This window comes from Entelurus aequoreus, linkage group LG07, assembly GCF_033978785.1.
Source record: "Entelurus aequoreus isolate RoL-2023_Sb linkage group LG07, RoL_Eaeq_v1.1, whole genome shotgun sequence".
Classification (NCBI taxonomy): domain Eukaryota; kingdom Metazoa; phylum Chordata; class Actinopteri; order Syngnathiformes; family Syngnathidae; genus Entelurus; species Entelurus aequoreus.
In genome coordinates, this window is record NC_084737.1 from 38320736 (window position 1) to 38340954 (window position 20219).

The window sequence follows — 20219 nt, forward strand, 5'->3', positions numbered from 1 at the left end:
ACTTTTCTTTCCACTTAGTTCTGTTTCCATTTCCTGGCATTGTTCCACTAGATAACTGTTTGTATCCATTCATCATTCCCATTCCTTGTGTAATTCACGAAAAAATACTAACCAAGTAAACACATGCAAGTTGTTGATAACAGTATTGATAGTACTAAACACATTTAGTGTCCAACTGAGTCAAGGTCTCTGTCCTTTGCTGCAGGACCAACAGAGGATGTCCTGTTAGATCCGTGTGTGTGTGTGTGTGTGTGTGCGAGTGTGTGCGTGTGTGTGTGCGTGTGTGTGTGTGTGTAATGGGAGGGTAGGCTGCTTGATTGCTCAGTTATCTGCCAACATTGGAGCAGAGAGGGGTCACCTTGTGTCTGTCTGCAGTCTGAACACACAACTCTTGGTTTTGAAGACCACAAGACAAGAAGGCATCAGGGGGAATTTATTTGTCCTCTTCATAAATCGTTCTAATAAGGTATGTTTAACCTGGTCCATGTTTTGTGTAAAGTCAATGAAGAATGTCAATGTGTTCTCGGGGCATTCAATCCATCACAACCGGACGGTTCAGTTTGTCTTAGAAGACGTTAAGCCTCTTTTCAGAGAAGGCTTCAGCGGTTCATGCTGGACTTAGATCAGTCAGATCTAGTCTTGGGACTTGTGGACTTAGACTGGTCAGATCTAGTCTTGGGACTCATAGACTTATATTGGTCAGATCTAGTCTTGGGACTTATGGACTTAGATTGGTCAGATCTAGTCTTTGGACTCATGGTCTTAGATTATAAATATAAATGATAAATGGGTTATACTTGTATAGCGCTTTTCTACCTTCAAGGTACTCAAAGCGCTTTGACACTATTTCCACATTTACCCATTCACACACATTCACACACTGATGTTGGGAGCTGCCATGCAAGGCGCTAACCAGCAGCCATCAGAGGCAAAGGGTGAAGTGTCTTGCCCAAGGACACAACGGACGTGACTAGGAAGGTAGAAGGTGGGAATTGAACCCCAGTAACCAGCAACACTACGATTGCTGGCACAGCCACTCTACCAACTTCGCCACGCCGTCCCTTGGATTGGTCAGATTTAGTCTTTGGACTCATAGACATAGATTGGTCAGATCTAGTCTTGGGACTTATGGATTTAGATTGGGCAGATCTTGCCTAGGGACTTGTGGACTTAGGTTGGTCAGATCTAGTCTTGGGACTTATGGACTTAGATTGGTCAGATCTAGTCTTGGGACTCATGGACATAGATTGGTCAAATCTAGTCTTGGGACTCATGGACTTAGATTGGTCAGATTTAGTCTTGGGACTCATGGACTTAGATTGGTCAGATCTAGTCTTGGGACTTATGGAGTTAGATTGGTCAGATCTTGTCTTGGGACTTGTGGACTTTTAGGTTGGTCAGATCTAGTCGAAGGACTTGTGGACTTAGGTTGGTCAGACCTAGTCTTGGAATTCATTAACTTTGGTCAGAACTAGTGTTGGTCCTCATTATTGGTCAGATCTAGTCTAAATGCTGGTGCCACAGCCCCAACAATGTATGCTCTAACTTTCACATCACAATAGGTCAAAACCATTTTTGCCTCTGCACACTCTTCTTTTGTTTGAGGGTGAATAGTTGGGGCTTTGGTACCAGCATTAGACTCGATCTGACCAATCTTAAATTTGTGAGTCCTTAGACTAGATCTGACGAATCTTAAGTCTGTGAGTCCTAAGACTAAATCTGACCAATCTGAGTCTATGAGCATGAACTGATAAAGTCTGCTCGGATGAGACAAACTGAACAGTCCAGTTTGGATGGATTGAATGCCCTGAACACACTGACTTGATGAATGAGAATATCCATTAACAAAGTCAGTGTGTGTTTCGTGTGTAAAGCTAAGCAACATTGTCCTCAGCTTCTCCTTGTAGACGATGGGCGACGACGAATACAATCATTCGCTGTTTGTGAACGGCACACCGTGGTTCATCCACGAGTGCACCCTGGAGCTGGACGCAGAGTACCGTCGCATCTTCCTCTTCCTGCTCTACCTCTTCATCTTCGTGGTGGGCCTGCTGGAGAACACATTGGTGGTCTGGGTCAACTGGCGACGACGCCACTCCGCCAATGGCGTCCTCTTTTGCATCCTCAACGTGAGCCTGTCGGACATGATGGTGATCGCGGTCCTGCCTTTCTTTATGATGGAGGTGACCGTCAACAGGGTTTGGCTGTGGGGACGCTTGCTCTGCAAGCTCACCAATCTCATCTACGGGATCAATTTCTACAGCAGCTCCTTTTTTCTGGCCCTCATGACTTTGGAGCGCTACTTGTCTCTAACCAGGCCTTCCTTTCCGGCGTTGTTCCCAGTGGTGGGCCGGCGCCGGTGGGCTGTCTGCGGTGGCGTGTGGCTGCTCTCCCTGTTCCTGGCTGTGCTGGAAAACATCCATGTGGATCTTCTGGAGTGGGACGAGCCAGGCTGCTACATGCTGCCTCAAAACAACTACACTGAGTGGTTTGTGTCTGTGGCCTTCCTGTGTCTAATCTTCCAGTTCCTGGGCCCTGCCTCTGTTATCATCACCTGTAACGTGCTGATCGCTCGGGCCATTCAAACGGCACCGGATGTGCAGGGTAGGCGGGAGGTGTGGCTGGTGCATGTCTACTCTCTGGTGTTTGTGGTGTGCTGGCTGCCATACCACCTGGTCATGTCGCTTATGATCATAGACGACCTTCACCCCATCCTCTTCAGCTGCAACGTGGTGGAGGTCATCTACTTTTCCTACAGTGTGGTGCAAACCCTCTCGCTCTTTCACTGCGTGGCCAATCCTATCCTCTACAACTTCCTCAGCAAGAGTTTCCGTGACAACCTCATCAACACCGTGGTCAGCCACATACCCAGAGAGAGTGCCACAGACAATGGGGGCGCACAGCCCAACGCTGCAAATGGAGGAGGGGGCGATAAAGGGAAGCAGCACAAGTTGAGTAACGCCAGCACCAGCCAGTCTGATGTGGGATCATGATCCCCCCCCAAAAAAGAGCATTTGAGAAGAAAATTGCATCAAAGGTGGCGACTGAAATCTCTACTGACTGTTGAAAGAAGTTTACTTTCAAATTGATTTTTTCCTTCTGCACGGCCCAAGGTTCAATTTTTGTGAATCAATTTAGTTATTGAAATAAGAGGTGATTTGTGATATGTTTGTGGTGACTTCAATTGTCAACAACATCCGAACATGTTCTGCAAAATTGTTCACACAATTTGTTTGTTGGTCTAGTGGAGGCGCACCCTGGTGGCTGATTTAAAGAATGCACTTCCGGTTTTAAAGTATGGGCAAACATATTGATTGATTGATTTAAACTTTTATTAGTAGATTGCACAGTACAGTACAGTACATATTCCGTACAATTGACCACTAAATGGTAACACCCGAATACGTTTTTCAACTTGTTTAATCGGGGTCCACGTAATCAATTCCGGTGTTTGTCATACCGTGATACCAATTTTAAGTGTGGGCATTTTTTTTTTTTAGCAAATTAGTGACAGCCGTGATAATATTAGTCACAGAGTGTAAAAATGTCCAACTTTTAATTGTTTCTGTTTGACCCGTCAGTGTTGCTATATGGCAAATGACAAATTATCGCATCAGAAGCTGAAAATTATCGTATTTTAAGGGAAAAATATTGAATATAACCGTTACTTAGGACCATCAGCTACAATAAGAAATGACTACAAATCGTATATGATGTGGCGTGATTTACCTTTAAATAAACTATAACAGCACTGTTGGAAAGTACACTTACTTGGCTTTAAAGAGTCACGTGACGCAATTAACATCAGGCACAGTGCATGCTATCTGTTTTCTAATAACCATGTTCCAAGAAGTGAAATGATCGTACATGATTGCCATTTTTACAAATACGTTAATTAGATTACGTCTGGCAACGCTGTCCTCCTCTCCAGCCCCGCCCTCTCCTCCAAATATGGTCATCTCAGATACTCACGAAGCGACCAGTCATCGATTTAAAACCCATATATATATATATTTTCTTTTGTATAAGAGTACCTAATATTGCTAAACAGATGAATGCAGGAAATCTATATCCAACCCTATAAATATGAATTTATTGCAACATTACCAAAACCTTAACAGTACTGTAAACAAACTGCTGATTGACTAAAAAGTACATCTTCAATCTAACCAGATAAACGTTCCGCAGTCACGTGACTCATTTCTTGCCGAATACATCCTCCTCTTTAAGACTGATGCTTTGTATAATGTAAAAATAAAACTCCAGATTTTGGAAAACTTGAGTGAGATTCTTTGCTGTTTTGTTGTCTGCGTTCATTTTACTTCCTGTTGTTCTGTTTACTTCCCAAAGCGGAATGTGCCACCATCGACAGTTTGAATGATTGGAAGGTAGAGCGAGAGGAAGAGGTGGTGTTACTCCACACATTGTACAATAGCAGGAAGAGGCTGCAGGGCTTTAAGAGGGCAAAGGTCACCAGACCCGCTGGAGGCCGAGGGGTCCATGATAGTGGGGCAGAAATGTGCTGAGTTGTCATTGGCCTTATGATGGAAGCCATTTTTGTGCAGGATCGGGCGTGAGCACAGTGGGAATCATTTGATACAGCTTCTTTCATGACTTTTTTTAATAAAGGCAGTCAGACCACTTTACAAAGAGAATGACATGTATAAAGACAAACAAATCCTAAATAACTGTTACAGTACCATGATTATGGGGTCAGGCTACAGTCAATCATTTCATTTTGAAGACACACATGATTTCCTTTAACTGTGCAAATAGTGAGTGAAGGAGAAGAATTGCTACGCTACGATGAAGACATTAGAATCAATCCTGATAATGCTAAATGCGACTCTGCCTTCTTTCTTAGATCTAGATCAAGTGTCCATGGAGGACAGCGGTTCTTTCGAGTGGTCGTTGTACATGAAGGTCTGTTCGATGTTAAAGTCGGCCGGCAGTTGGTCCTTGTGGAGCTCCAAGTGAGACGACATCATCTTCAGCGTGGAGAAGTAGAGGCCACACACGGTACAGCGGTACATGAGTGCGCCGGCGTGGGTCTTGAGGTGGCAGATCATGGTGGAGCGTCCTCTGAAGAAGCGCATACACACCTTGCACTGGTAGGGTTTCTCCCCGGTATGGATACGCAGATGATAGGTGAACTCCCCCGAGTGTGCAAAGCGTTTACCGCAGTAGCGACACCGGTACCATTTCCCACGGATACCAGTGCCCCCGTCCTGTGCGGGGCTCCCATTGGTCAGGGGCGCGGAGGTCAGCCCTTGAAAATACTTGTCTGGTAAGTTGAGACTCAGGTTGCTAATTTTTACAAGCCCTGCGACCTCTCGTGGAGAGGAGGAGGAGCAAGAAGATTGTGGACACTCTAAAGGCTGCTCAGCTTTACGCTTGCCTAACCATCCGTGACCTCCGGCGTCTCCTCCTCCGCTCTCTGGGACCTCAGAGGTGTGCTGGCTGAGGTGGCACAGAAAGGCGGTGGAGGTAGGGAATGTCTGAGGGCACAGGAAGCAGTTTAGCTCCTCCCCTCCTGAAACACTTTCTCCCCCGCCGCCTACTGTTACTACTCTGTAGCCCTCCTGCTCCAAGGCAGCTGCCTCCTCAGCGTGCGCGGCCATATGTACTTCCAGCAGGGGGCGCTCCACGAAGCATCGGGCGCAGTGCGGGCAGGTGAAGACGGGCAGCGCCAGGTGGGTGAGGGCGTGCCACAGCAGCGAGCACAGGGAGTGCTGAGGAAGGTGGCAAACGCCACAGCTCAAGCTTTGGGGACACACGTGGCTCCGAATGTGGTCCCTCACCGTCTGAGGAGAGATGCACAATATTAATCAGGAGTGGTGGTATTTTCATTCATAATTCTAGCAAGAATTTGTCAGCAATATGAGAGGCTTTTACTCAAGCATTAGACATTTCAGAATGGGTTCATCTTTGGGGCGGTATAGCTCGGGTGGTAGAGTTGGTTGAGGGTTCCAGGTTCGATACCCGCTTCTGCCATCCTAATCACTGCCGCTGTGTCCTTGGGCAAGACACTTTACCCACATGCTCCCAGTGCCACACACACTGGTTTAAAAATGTAACTTAGATATTGGGTTTCACAATGTAAAGCGCTTTGAGTCACTTGAGAAAAGCGCTATATAAATATAATTCACTTCACTTCATCTTTAGGAGCTTCAATGCAATGATGTCATGTAAAGTACCGAATAAAATGATTCATTGCTGAACTAAGGCAATGTCCACGTCAATATGGATGTTTTTAATTGTTCAATCATTTTTAAAGAAAATATTCAATAATATAAAATTATATTTTCTTTATGAGTTTTGGCCTTTTATCCACACGCAAACAGTGTTTTTGCTTGGAGTTTTTAGAGGGAACAAATATAGAGACTTGATTAAAAAATTAAGATATCTTAGTTAAACCAGTGCAAAACTTAAAAGAAATACAATTGTATTTTGTTCCCAAAATTTTGGAAAAATATATAAAAGCAAAAATAATAATAAACAAACAAAACAAAATATACTTGTGGGAGAGTACATAATAAAACATAAAAAAAAGTTTCACCCTTCCATATGTGAAACTTGTTTTACCTCTACTCGCTCACAATTATGGAGGGTGTTTAAATTACACCTAAGACTCAAAGTAAAATATTATTAATACCTGAGCCATATTAAACTCACATTAACATACACATATTTACGAAGATCTGCAAAGCTGAAATAATTTTGGAAAGAAGTACACTCGGTCATGTCTTAAGTGCTAGGATATAATATTCCAATGCATGTGTGATTATGAATATATGGGACACATAATGTCATTTGTATGGACACAGGATCATTATTTGGTTAAGGTGATTTTTACAACTTGTTGGAAAGCCATCACAAGACACTGTTACAAACTCAATCCTCCTACTCATAATACACTATAAAGGAAATTTGGACAACGGAGAAAATGACTCATATATTACATCTGAAGGAAGACCTGGTCAACAAAAATAGTGGATCATTAATTTTGAAAAAAGTACGATTGTTATGTTTGGTAAAGAAGCACTTTGTAGACAATAAGTAGCCAAATGGAAGGGTGCAAACAGGTATTTATGTTTACAAAGGGAGCTTTTGGAAAACAACAACCTAAAGGGAAGATTTTCCAAAACGTTGACATGTTTTTGCTTAAACAGGAAAAACTAAGCTTTTTGATTTGTGTCATACATAAAATTAGAGATTTACGGGCGTTGGTGTTTTGTGTGGCGGCACATGCATGTAGATGTGCTTTGCAGCACCAACAAGCTGTTTAAAAAGGTAACTGTTTCCTGAACTGATTTCAAAGATAGGTACACCACATTGTACATCTGTCACTACAGGTGGTCCTCGCTTTACAACATTCCCTGTTGCGACTTTTTGTGGGTACAAATGCACTCCTATAAATTATGAAAAACTTCACTTTGTTACTTAAACGCTAGATTGGCTTGAGAACTAGTTAGAGCAGTGCATAAAAGGATACAGCATCCTGTGTGTGTGTGTGGGGAACTGGTTCTGTGAAACCGCGACAGCACCTCAGAGGAAGAATAACAGCACTTATTATTTCACTTTTGACACTGTAATGTCTCCCAGGTGTGAGCAAGACTCTTTAGGCGGCAAAAAGAAAGCGAAAGTAAAAGGTATAGTGTGACACGATGAAGCCTTCATTGGAGAAATCAACATTGTCTGCAAGTCGAGTCCAAGCCAAGCAAACGCTGCCATCATCTACAATTAGTTGCCAAGTACAGCCTGTGCTCATGCAAAAGATGTTTGCTTGACGGTGGACATTTTCAACAACCAATCTTGCCCAAATGTGCTTGTCTGGCCCCTAAAGGTATGAACCAAATAATGTGGTAACATTTAAAATCAATCCTCTGCGGCACACGAGTCAAACTCAAGGCCCGGGGGCCAAATCTGCCCGGCCACATCATTTACAATGTGGCTTGCCTATCATTTTATTGTGGACCGCCACATAATTTTATTGTGAACCGCCACATAATTTAAATGTGGCCCGTGCCATAACTTTAATGTGACCCGCGATGTCACTTTATATGGTGGGTCCGTCACGCCATTTATTTGGTCAGCGAGATCTTTTTGTTGCGGGCCCGCCAAAACAGTTTATGAGGCCCACCCGGTGCATTATGTGGCCTGCAAAAGGCTGAAAATAAAAAAGCACTTTCTGGCTATGTTCTTTCAATTTTGACAGAAAAATGTTGAACATGCAACGGGAGGGTTGCATGACGTCACATTTCGCGGCTTAATTCACACGATGGTCAAGCAGCTTCAGCATAGCATTAAAAGAAGTAAGAGTGAGTATAAAGTTTGATCACAAAATGCATTTTTGCTGTTGTGCTCTTGGGTGTTCCAGTCGTTCAAAAAAGACAGATAGGATAGAGCTTTCATAGGATCCCAAAATAAGTGGTAATAAAGTCAAGGAAAAGCGAAAGTGCGTCGAAGGAAATGGCTCTTAAAAATATCACTTTCATCATCTTGTGGAATACAATTGGACCATGCTTGTGTCTGCAGTGATCAGTTTGTAAAATGTTTGTTTGAACATTTGATTTGTTTGAGAAACTTTCTGCGATGCAATTGAGTTTATTTTCTACTATATTAGCTGTATTTAAGAGCAAAACTAAACGTAAACAAAGGACAAAAGATCGTATTAGTTTGTTATTTTGCGGTTGATATGCCTAAATATAAGTACAAGGACCTGCTTGTGCAAATAAACTAATGTCATGTTAATTCCTAGTAGTAAATATTGTGATTGTTAGTCCAACCCACTGTATTTTCTTTGGCCATTTTCATAACAGAAACTAAAAGCTTAGATGTTTTTGTTGTGCAGGAAAGCCAAGTACTTTATTTCACACGGATCAAGAACATATCCTTAGTAGTATTAGTAAAGTAGATGAATACATCTATCGTAGGCTCAACAGCACTGAATCTTGATATCTCTAGCATGAGCAAACATTGCTGAACAACAGGCACATTTATAGCTAAATAATGAGACAAAATGTAAACTTCACACCATAAAAACAACTTACCGGGGCACGAATAAATCCAACTTTGTCTTTCACAGATTATTGTTTCATTTGTGGACCACTGCAGATGTAAAAGACATGATGTACCTCCAATATTTTCTTCTCTAAATACTGTGAGTGTCGAATGAATTGATTGTGTTGGAGCGAGCAGTAACTGGTGATGATAAATGGTTCTAATCATTGAACATTTTTTTTCCTTAAGAGTGTATAAATCCACTTCATCCCCTTTTAAATAATTTTTTCAGGATCGCTTATATATTTGCTACTAAACCGTTCAAAATACACCCAAATCTACACTGGTTCAGGTAAATAAACAGCAGCCTAATGCAGCTCTAGAGTGAAGTGAAGTGAATTATATTAATATAGCGCTTTTCTCTAGTGACTCAAAGCGCTTTACATAGTGAAAACCCAATATCTAAGTTACATTTAAACCAGTGTGGGTGGCACTGGGAGCAGGTGGGTAAAGTGTCTTACCCAAGGACACAACGGCAGTGACTAGGATGGTGGAAGTGGGGATCGAATCTGGAACAGTCTAGACCAGTGGTCTGCTACCCGCGGCTCTGAAGTCGCATGCGGTTCTTTCATGCCGCCTCCTTGGCTCTCTTTGGCTTTGAAACAAAATGTCAACAAATAATGGCTACATAATTTATATTATTTTATTTAGTTAGTTTATTTTAATTTAATAGTTATCATATTGGAGAGTTCTGGGAACTTGTCATATGAAAAGAAAACATTTTAATATATCGTCGATCAAAATGTATGTCACAGCCCCTATGCTTCATCTCTTGCTGCCATGCAATTGTATTGTTTTTAGCGGGCAACATCCGGCAAGCTAGCAATGGACGGATCAAAAAAGAGAAACATCCATCCATCCATTTTCTAACGCTTATTCCCTTCGGGGTCGCTGGAGCCTATCTCAGCTACAATCGGGCGGAAGGCGGGGTACACCCTGGAAAAGTCGCCACCTCATCGCAGGGCCAACACAGATAGACAGACAACATTCACACTCACATTCACACACTAGGGCCAATTTAGTGTTGCCAATCAACCTATCCCCAAGTGCATGTCTTTGGAGGTGGGAGGAAGCCGGAGTACCCGGAGGGAACCCACGCAGTCACGGGGACGACATGCAAACTCCACACAGAAAGATCCCGAGGCCGGGATTGAACTCACGACTACTCAGGACCTTCGTATTGTGAGGCAGACGCACTAACCCCTCTCCCACCGTGCTGCCCAAAAGAGAAACATTTCTGATGAAAATAGAAATGAAATGCTTCATGGAGAGATTAATTTGCTTTCACTGATGACGAGGTTGTTGTTTTCCGTTTTTAGTCAAATGAAATATGCTGCAGTTGTATGCCTTCAGAATATTGGAGTGAGTTGATTTAAAAAAATAAAATAAAATAATATGGGAAGGACCACTGTATTTCTTTCTAGTGTTCAAAATAATATGGTGATTTGCTTATACACAGAAATAAAATGTGAATCATAAATTCTATAGCAAAAGTGTAAAGAAACTATAAGTGGTGTCATCGTCTTTTTAGGATTCGGATAGAGTTTGTGGCTCTAGGTGGGTTTTATTTGGGGGGAAATTGGCTCAAATGGCTCTTTGTATGCTGAAGGTTGCCGACCCCTGGTCTAGACCATCGCCCGAAACCCAGAAGGTCACTTGACTATAACCCAGATATTGCATATGTTCTACACTTTAACATTATCTGATAATATTATCAGCCATAATTGTGATGTGGCCCTCAATAAAAATGAATTTGACATCCCTGCTCTACTGCTTCAGGGTTTAATACCAGCTTGGTGTTATTAAGAAAAAAAATAGCACAGCAAACATGATAGTGAGGCATGTTTTCATAATCTTTTCACTCTTTGTGTGTAGCGATGGAGGATAGAAGCGTCTTCACCAACCTGGAAGTCGTTGCTGAGGTTCTTTGTGCACACACCACACCGCCACTCAGAGCCTTGGCTGTCGGCGGTCAGGGCCCGTTGTGGTAACGTGTAACTGGACCCGCTCTGGCGCTGGTGCCGCAACAGTTTATTTTGGCTGCGGAACTCTAGGTGACACATGTCGCAGGTGAAAAGCTGCACCCCAACGTGAGTGAGGGAGTGGGATACTGCGGCAGCGTGGTCGGAAAACAAGACACCACACAGCCTGCATTGGCCCATCTCGGTCACATGGCTCTCGGCATGGCGCCTGATGGCAGCCGGATCTGCGAGGAAGGAAGCTTCACAGGCTTTACACGACAGTGTGTCTGCTGGGCCCTGCAGAGAACAAACATGTCATGTTTAATGCTTTAATGTTGATACAGTATCAAACTCGACATACAGCAATAGATGATATTTGTCTATTACCTGACCACTTCTGTTAGCTACCTCTCTTCGTTTAAAATGTATATTTTTTGCTGGATCTACTCCTTTTTTATGCTGCCCTTTTTTTTTGCTGCAGCTGTTACATATACTGTAATATTGTACATGGTAATTGGGGTTTGTTATATATTGTATATATTATAGAAAAATATAATATAATATAATAATATAATCAGTATATATTATATACTGTTTATATAATATGTAAATATTACATATATGTTATATTTTATATTGCTACTATTGTACATTTTAAGTCTAATTTATACCTTTTGTTTTCGCCCTCTTTTCTATCTTTTCCATCCTTTGTAACTGAGCTACTGTGTGGAACATTTTCCCTCGTGGATCAATAAAGTTTTCCAAGTCTAAGTCTAAACACTCTTTCTTCCTCACTAACATAAATAATACCTGCTGGCTTGACTTGCTTCTCTCGCCGTTTTCCAAACACACAAGGTCATCTTCATCATCCTCCATAAAGTTCTCATCATCACTTAGTTCGATGATATCGCCTGCAAAAAAGGGCAATTAAGAAAATCCAGAATTCTGAAAAGAACGCACACTTACCCTCTTAAACTAGTGCACTTCATTTCACATATTGTTATTTTGTGTTGTGTTAGCTGAATAATTCAGCTTCACTAATTTTTTTTTTTAAAGAAGATTGGAGATTATATTTGACTTTAGTTATATTGTTTTCAAGGCTTTCTCTTTTTTAAGTTGGGATTCTGCAATGCAAAACCTACTTTTCTTACTTGCTGGTACCTGTCCTGAAAATATTAAAATTAAGGCATGGTGGAGATATCTAGTTTCGTCAACGGATATTTCCATTTATTGGTTAGTTTATAGGCCAAACTATATCGGGAAATGAGTTTTGATCCATATCGTCCAGCCCTACACTCGTGTTAGCGACTGTGCTAGCACAGTTTAGGAATTTTCTCTGTGTTTAATTGAGCGTTACAGTCAGCCTTATGATGGCATTGTGTTTATATGTATGAGTGCACATGTGTACCTTGTTTGAGTGTTAATATTGAAATTGTGATATTTAAGACATTTCATAATGCTATAATTTGTTTTTGGTGCTACAAAAAAAAGGTCTGTGTGGTGTGGCGAAGTTGGTAGAGTGGCTGTGCCAGCAATCGGAGTGTTGCTGGTTACTGGGGTTCAATTCCCACCTTCTACCTTCCTAGTCACGTCCGTTGTGTCCTTGGGCAAGACACTTCACCCTTTGCCTCTGATGGCTGCTGGTTAGCGCCTTGCATGGCAGCTCCCGCTATCAGTGTGTGAATGTGTGTGTGAATGGGTAAATGTGGAAATACTGTCAAAGCGCTTTGAGTACCTTGAAGGTAGAAAAGCGCTATACAAGTACAACCCATTTATCATTTATTTATAAATTATTTTCATTTAGTATCACCGGTGCTACAAGTGAAAAAGCTAGGTGTACAGCTCTATTCTGTATTTTTTTACTCTTTACACAATGTTTCTGTCCGTATTAATTTCACTATTTAATAAATTAAGTATTTATCAGGGCTGTCAAAAAATAAGTTAACCTTTGTGATTAATCACAAATAAATCATCACATTAATACGGTATATACGCAAATGAATCATGCAATTTATTTTATTATCTTTACTTTAACTGTGGATGGTTACCTAAAAGGTTCCTTTGGTTGTTATAACGTCAGTGATCAGGTCAATGCATGTCAAAATGAGTGGAGACTGCGATTATTGGCAAATTTTACTTCGAAATACACTGACTGGACTTTAGATAAAACTGTGTTGAGCAAAAAAATGATGTGCATTCAAGTTAAATATTTAAAAAATATTCCTGGATGACATTCTGACTATGAAATGGCATTTCTGTCCAAATACTGAAGTCTTCTTTTAAGTTAATTTTAATTGTACAAGTGATATAACCTGTTATTAATCATGATTAATCCAAATTGAAGCATGTAATTAATCAGATTTCAAAAAGTAATTGTTTGACAACAATAGTATTTATTAAGCTATCATTATGATTCTTTCTTGATTTTTTTTGTTTTAGTAAATGTTAAAGGCATGTGTTACTGTAAATGTCAACACAAACAGGAAGTCAATTATCAGCAATAGCTGAGACATGGCGGATGGGTAACATTAAATAAAATCAGTTTCTTGGTAAGTTCTTACTCATTTTCAGTTATGTTACATTGCTTAAGTGTAACCGTACTTTTATTCTGTTTAGCATGTTGGTAGTAATACAAAATCACAGGACAAATAGACACCCATTTTAATTGCATTTTACACATCAAGTCATGGATGGCATTGAATTTCCTACAGCTCAACCATGCTTTTAGTTCCTGTCGTTTAGACCAGTGATTCTCAAACTGCTTCATCTAGTGGTATGCCAAAGAATCATTTAAAGGGGAACTGCACTATTTTTGGAATTTTGCCCATCATTCACAATATTTATGTAAGACAAGAACACATATGTTTTTCTTGTTGTATGCATTCTAAATTAAAATAAATGTGACCAAAAGTCAGTTTACAATGGAGCCTATGGGACTTGCTCTATGCTGCCTATAAAAGCCTTTTTTTAAAAAAAAACATCCAAACACCTCCATTGAGGTTTTATATACATGCTGTAGGTATATATGTAATGTAGTAACAGGCACATTTATAAAAGCATTTAATATGTATGTATATTTCATTATTTTAGGCATGATAATTTAAAAAAACGCATCACAACTTTCGCTTTTTTTGCCAAAAACATCACTGATTTCTACCATATTACCATTTAGATGAAAAATGACTCATAATCCTCGCGAAGAAAAGGGGGGTTGACCGTTCTCGCCATTACCGGGTCTAAATGGGCTGTCGAAGTGTACCAATTTATCGGATTACATCCTCATCCTTCTACTATCCAGGTGAGAGGCATGATTTCTGATCTACAATAAATTTTCATGAGCAAAGAGAGCGATGAAGCAGCTTAACACTAGATGATGTAAACATAGGCACATGGTAGATATATATGATCACTAGAGATGTCCGATAATATCGGCCGATAGATGCTTTAAAATGTAATATCGGAAATTATCGGTATCGGTTTCAAAAAGTAAAATTAATGACTTTTTAAAACGCCGCTGTACGGAGCGGTACATATCCGGTAAAACACGGACGTAGGGGGAAGTACAGAGCAGATGCGTCTCCCAGTCAGCAGCCCCTCCCCTCTCCCATCTCCCGCACACAACACAGGAGTTGACGACTGCAGCATGAGAGGTTTACTGGCGACGCTTGATGACCTCATCAAACCGCCGCGAGCGGAGCATAACAACAAGAAGAGTGTGTTGTTGCCGGTGCTGTAGCCGTGGCTAACAAGCCAGCTCTCTCGATGACTGACTAACGACACCATGTCTATGGTTTGGGATTATTTTAAAGTGTCTCTGACCGATAAAAAACTGGCAATTTGCAATGTCTGCAAAAAGTTGGTTATGCGAGGAGGAACCAAGACGTCTTCCTTTAATACGAGGAATTTGATCTCCCACCTCTTCAAGAATAATAAGGAGATACACGATGAATACAAGCGGAAGATGGATGAAAAGCAAACACCGAAAAAAAGGAGTACCACACAGTTGTCGCTTAAAGACTCCGCCGAGAAAAAACAAAAATACAACAAAAATCACCCCAGGGCGAAAGCTCACGTTGTGGTCAGGGACAACGCACGCATTATGGCAAAAGCTACCGTGGAGTTTGGTGTCGATAGTCTGCCCTGCATGGCGCACACTTTGCAGCTTGCAGTGAACGGAGGTGCCCTGTCTCAACGCAGCATTTCAGAAGCTCTGGCTGACTGCTAGGCCACTTCAAGCACTCACCACTCGCTTGCAGCACATTTGTGTTACTCATACAAATACGTGAGAGCAGGGCAGATTGAGCCCAGTTTATAATTTCCTGTTATACAGTATACCAAGCAGCCTTGCACTAAAGGGGGACTATGTTATTGTTTACTTTATTACTCTAGTATACTCTGGACTGAAGCTGTGTGCCTTGATTGTTTTTGTAGCTGTTGTTTTGAGGCATGTTTAAAAAAAATAAAAAATAATGCACTTTGTGAAAGTCAAAGTATAGTATTTCCCACAGTTGTAGTGGGTATCAGGATTATCTCAGGGAGAGCATGTCTCAAATTCCAAGCTGCTGTTTTGAGGCATGTTAAAAAAAAAAAAGCACTTTGTGACTTCAATAATAAATATGGCAGTGCCATGTTGGCAGTTTTTTCCATAACTTGAGTTGAAGTTGTTCTCTTATTTTGGAAAACCCTGTTACATTGTTTAATGCATCCAGCGGGGCATCACAACAAAATTAGGCATAATAGTGTGTTAATTCCACGACCGTATATATCGGTATCGGTTGATATCGGAATCGGTAATTAAGAGTTGGACAATATCGGAATACAGGATATCGGCAAAAAAGCAATTATCGGACATCTCTAATGATCATGGCACCGCTATAAATAGTTTATCTGTGTTAGCGCTTATAATAACAATATTACGAATACTTTGGTAATATTCAAGTCACAAAATGTAAATTAAGTATTGTTGGCGCTTTTTGGATAGTTTTTCATTGGGTTTTATGGTCGGAATAGAGGCTCCCATTGGCTGCTCTGTAAGTGGACTTTTATTTATGTTTATTTACGAGTTAAAATGCATTAAAAAACAAACATCCGTTGTCATATCTTTCATAATGATTGTGAATGATATGCAAAATTTAAAAAAAAAGTGCAGTGCTTTTTTTCCTATATTCAAACAAAGTGTTACTATTGAAACTGTGTAATGTTGCAGTGGCCAAAAATATTAAATATACTTGTTAAATTATACCTCTGCTGTGTTTTTAATGAATACTTAGCCCTACTACATTACTGTAGTTTAGTGTTGGTCATTATGGTTTTACTTGGAAAGCCAAGTGTTTTCCCAAAAAGAATATTAGAAATCTACAATTATCACAAAAAAAGCTGCACACGTGCTGATGAGGAACCAGAGGGCGGGAGCACATTACACCAGTTTAAAAAGTCGGTGCATTGGCTACTTGTCTGCTTCAGCGTCGATTTTAAAGTGCTATTATTAGTTCTTAAATGTCTTTATGGCCTTCTGCCTTCTTATCTAGCTGACCTCGTTTTACTGTATCAACTGTAGCGGATCCTGAGGTTCTCTGGCACCAAACTGTTATCTTCATTAAATACCCTAAACACATTTTTTATTTTAATTGTCTCTAGTCTGGACACCTCAAAAGGTGGCGGTCAGTGCCATGCCAGGTTTTGTTATTGTCAATAGTGCTGTGTGTGTGTGCATTCTTCTCTTATTTTTTTTTACTTGTGTAGAGCACTGTTGCAACTTGCCTGTGCAAGAGGAGTGCTATATATATATATAACGTTTGATTGATTGATAAAATCATTACCTGCCAATTGCCTCCAGTGTTCCACCTCTTCATTTGTGCTGTTGCTTTGCAGAGTCTGTGTTTCCTCCTCGTTTCCTGGTTCATAGGACAACTCACTGTCCCTCCGAACGTCAGCCACGCCCCTCTCCTCCAGCCCTTCTTGCAAGTTGCCAATGGGCACCCCTGAGGAAGATGTCTGCACCAAAGAGTCTGGGAAGGAGGACGAAGCGGATGGCACCAAATCTCTCGTCACCTCCTCACTTCTGTTGCCTTCAACTTTCTCCACTTCCTCCAGTCTCTGCTCCCCCTTCAGTACAGACTCCAAGGGTGGCATGTTACTGCTACCGATGGCTGAAGGGCATCGTGCTGGTACCTCTGCAGACATTTGCCCGTAGCCTACATGAGACTGGATGTCTTCTACCTTCAAATCCAAAGCCCCAGCAGTGGATTCTTGGCCCACCCTTGCTCCCCTAGCTTGAATGTGAGGTGAAGAGGCAGCGGCAGGAGTTTGGGCAGATGGCGATGACAAAGACGAGCAGGAGGCAGCAGAGGAACCCACAGGGGATGCAGAAACAGAGGCCGTACTAATGGCAGCCCCCGAAGAGCTAGCAGCAACTACAGTGGCTTCTGGGAGGTCTCCAGAATTATTTGCTCTGGTGTTTGACAACACGGAGCCCTGCAGGTCTGGGAAAGTAGCGTGACACGTCCTCACAAGCTCACTAACACCCAACCTTTCAGCCAGCTCATAAATAACTCCAACAGATATTAGATCCATCAAGATCTCTCCAGTGTACATGAAAGTCAGCAGCTTCTCAAAGTTGGCTGGGGAAATAAGCTCCAAAGAGATGGCAGTGGTGGACGTGGACGAAGTGCGGGCGAACAGGTTGTGGAAGTACGTCCCGGCACAGGCCAGCACAGCACGGTGCGCCGCAAAAGTGCGGTTGCCCACTTGTATGAAGACATCGCAGTAACGGCGGGATTGGCGGCAGCGGTTCAGCTCAGCAAGGAGGCCGGCAGCATGGCCTGGACCCTGAAGCTGGATCCTCATTCCTGCCGCTGTGCTACAGCCCTACTGAAGGAGCATGTGTCAGTCATCAAAGCAGAAATAGTTTGTAATTGATTTTTGGAAATTCACGTCCTTTCACTAGAGAAACAATTATTCACACTATAGCCCAATTTTTAAGGCCACCACTCTATTTGGAATATTTTGAGAGTTGTTTTATTCAATACATTTACGTGTTTCAAGTGTTTATAACGAGGAATATAGCAGCTCCACACTGCGTTTAGCTCCCCCTAATGCACACAGTGTTGTATGTTCATGTTCCACGCAACATGAAGTAACAATATAAAGGCTTTTAGTGCTATCTAAATTCTACTAACAATATTACAGTACTAGGCAGTATTTTTTTTAAAGAAAAGAGCACATAACGATTACATTACATCAGTGGTTTGACGCTAATGAGTCACTTTGAATGTGAGTAATCTCAAACAGGGACCAAACAGAGCTATGACTGGTACTCTTGTCTAGTAGTTCATATACAATTGCGTTAAGTTTAATGATGACAAACTCGTTGCCAAAAAAATCAATAACAAAATCTTGTTCGTCGTTCGAATGTGGCGATGGTGCCATTATACAACCTTACCCATTAAGTTGGTGCTGATTTAGGCTGCTTCTTTATGATGTTTACAGGGTACTCAAGTGGCCATTACAAAGGAGGAGAACAAATTGCAACATTTGTCGCATGATTATGACGTCCTCAAGCAAATCCTGTCACGTTGTTTTGACGCCCTCCTCAGGCAGAATTTAGAATGCAACACAAATACAAACTGATTAATACGGATTAGAAATGCAGGATGCAGTAATAAAATGTGGACTTCTAAAGGTACACATATACATGATATATGATTAATATTTTAATATTTTAAATGCCACAACCAAAGTTCTTAAATGGTGCTAAAGAAGAGCAAGTGGTGTCACAGTAGGCCAAATTAATGATACTGGAAATAAATACAGGACCTATATTAACAATACTAAGCAGTCATATTACCAGTGTACTTTAGTTTATTATGCCATAAATTATGTAAGAACATCATAAAAACAATAATTATAATACATGTACTTTCTGTACAGCCTGTCCTCATTCAAGTCACAGGTGAGCTGGAGCCTATCCCAGCTGACATTGTAGTAGTGGTGTGCAGATTGATACTGAAAAATTGATACCGCCGACACATTATGCTTTAATATCAATCCTCAAATCATAATGTCAATACTTTTGATACTTAAGTTCAGGGGTGTCCACCAAGGGCCGCAAACTGAAAAGTAAAACTACGGTATGTAGGGGCCATATTGATATATATATATTTATTTTATTTACAAAATGCTAAAAAAAAAAAAAAAATACTGTGTCAGCATTGTATTATAGGTGCTTAAGTATATTATTATTAATTATTAGAACATTTCAGCTTTTCTCATTACATACCGACTGTTTTTTTTCTCATGTAAGAATAGAATAAAATATATCATTAATACAATTGTGTACATACATTACCTGGTGTGCCAAACATTCTGCCTGTACGAAAATATTAATGTTCAGTTACACATTTAACAGTGTTGATTATGGTTGTTGTGTTTTTTCCAAATCATTCCTAAATTAGTATTTTTGAAATTGTTTTTATTAACCACCTAAACTTGGTTTATTTTTTAATAATATACAATTTTTATTTTGAGAGCTTCTAATATTTTAGATCAGGTGTGTTTAAACTTTTTCCACCAAGGGCCGCTGACTAAAAAAGTCCAAAATACTAAAAACAAATATATATATTTAAAGACAAAACTTTGTGTCATAGGTGACTAAGTACATTTTTATTAAATATTAGTTTAATGGTTTCAGCTTTTTCTAATTACATCCTAAGTTTTTTTCTTTTTTCTTATATTTTTACTGTTGGTTTTTAGATAGATGTGATATTATTTGAAAATACACAACTTTTAAAATTTAAGCACACAAAAAAATATCGCACATCACTAGCCTCACTGTCTCAGCAATTTCTGTTTATTTTATGTTCACGCTTACAATAACAAATGTGTTTACATTTTCTAATTAAAAAAACAAGTATATTCAAAAACTTGTTCATTTCCTGTGTTTACATGTCACCACGTTTCACATGTGCACTTGGCACCAGGACACCCTCGGCCGCAGTTCCATGATCGACTTTGTAGTTGTGTCATCGGATTTGCGGTCTCATGTTTTGGACACTCGGGTAAAGAGAGGGGCGGAGCTGTCTGCCGACCACTACCTGGTGGTGAGTTGGCTCCGATGGTGGGGGAGGATGCCGGACAGACCTGGCAGGCCCAAACGCATTGTGATGGTCTGCTGGGAACATCTAGCAGAGTCTCCTG

The 20219-nt window shown here is 40.8% G+C and overlaps 2 protein-coding genes across 3 annotated transcripts; one reads left to right on the forward strand and one right to left on the reverse strand.

Annotated features, from left to right (window-relative positions):
• Positions 1 to 344: 344 nt before the first annotated feature.
• Positions 345 to 4262, forward strand: gpr182 (G protein-coupled receptor 182). Its single transcript, XM_062053522.1, has 2 exons — positions 345 to 466; positions 1895 to 4262. Exon 2 carries the CDS (start codon positions 1911 to 1913, stop codon positions 2991 to 2993), a length of 1083 nt encoding a protein of 360 aa, XP_061909506.1. The 5' UTR covers positions 345 to 466; positions 1895 to 1910; the 3' UTR covers positions 2994 to 4262.
• An 81-nt stretch (positions 4263 to 4343) lies between these two features.
• Positions 4344 to 18602, reverse strand: LOC133653809 (zinc finger and BTB domain-containing protein 39). Of its 2 annotated transcripts, none has more exons than XM_062053521.1 (5): positions 18466 to 18602; positions 16844 to 17891; positions 11835 to 11935; positions 10968 to 11321; positions 4344 to 5804 (listed from the first exon to the last, which is right to left on the reverse strand). In XM_062053521.1, exons 2-5 carry the CDS (start codon positions 17868 to 17870, stop codon positions 4872 to 4874), a joined length of 2415 nt encoding a protein of 804 aa, XP_061909505.1. In that variant the 5' UTR covers positions 17871 to 17891; positions 18466 to 18602; the 3' UTR covers positions 4344 to 4871. The 2 variants fall into 2 exon arrangements, with proteins under 2 accessions (XP_061909505.1, XP_061909504.1); XM_062053520.1 differs by having other exon boundaries at positions 4346 to 5804; positions 16844 to 17894.
• Between the last annotated feature and the right edge of the window lie 1617 nt (positions 18603 to 20219).

Coding starts and splice junctions, on each gene's coding strand:
- gpr182 (XM_062053522.1), top strand. CDS start 1,911: ATGGGCGACGACGAATACAATCATTCGCTGTTTGTGAACGGCACACCG.
- LOC133653809 (XM_062053521.1), bottom strand. CDS start 17,870: ATGAGGATCCAGCTTCAGGGTCCAGGCCATGCTGCCGGCCTCCTTGCT. Junction 11,322..11,834: donor GAAGCAAGTCAAGCCAGCAG/GTATTATTTATG, acceptor TGTTCTCTGCAG/GGCCCAGCAGACACACTGTC. Junction 5,805..10,967: donor ACCTCAGCAACGACTTCCAG/GTTGGTGAAGAC, acceptor ATCTCTCCTCAG/ACGGTGAGGGACCACATTCG.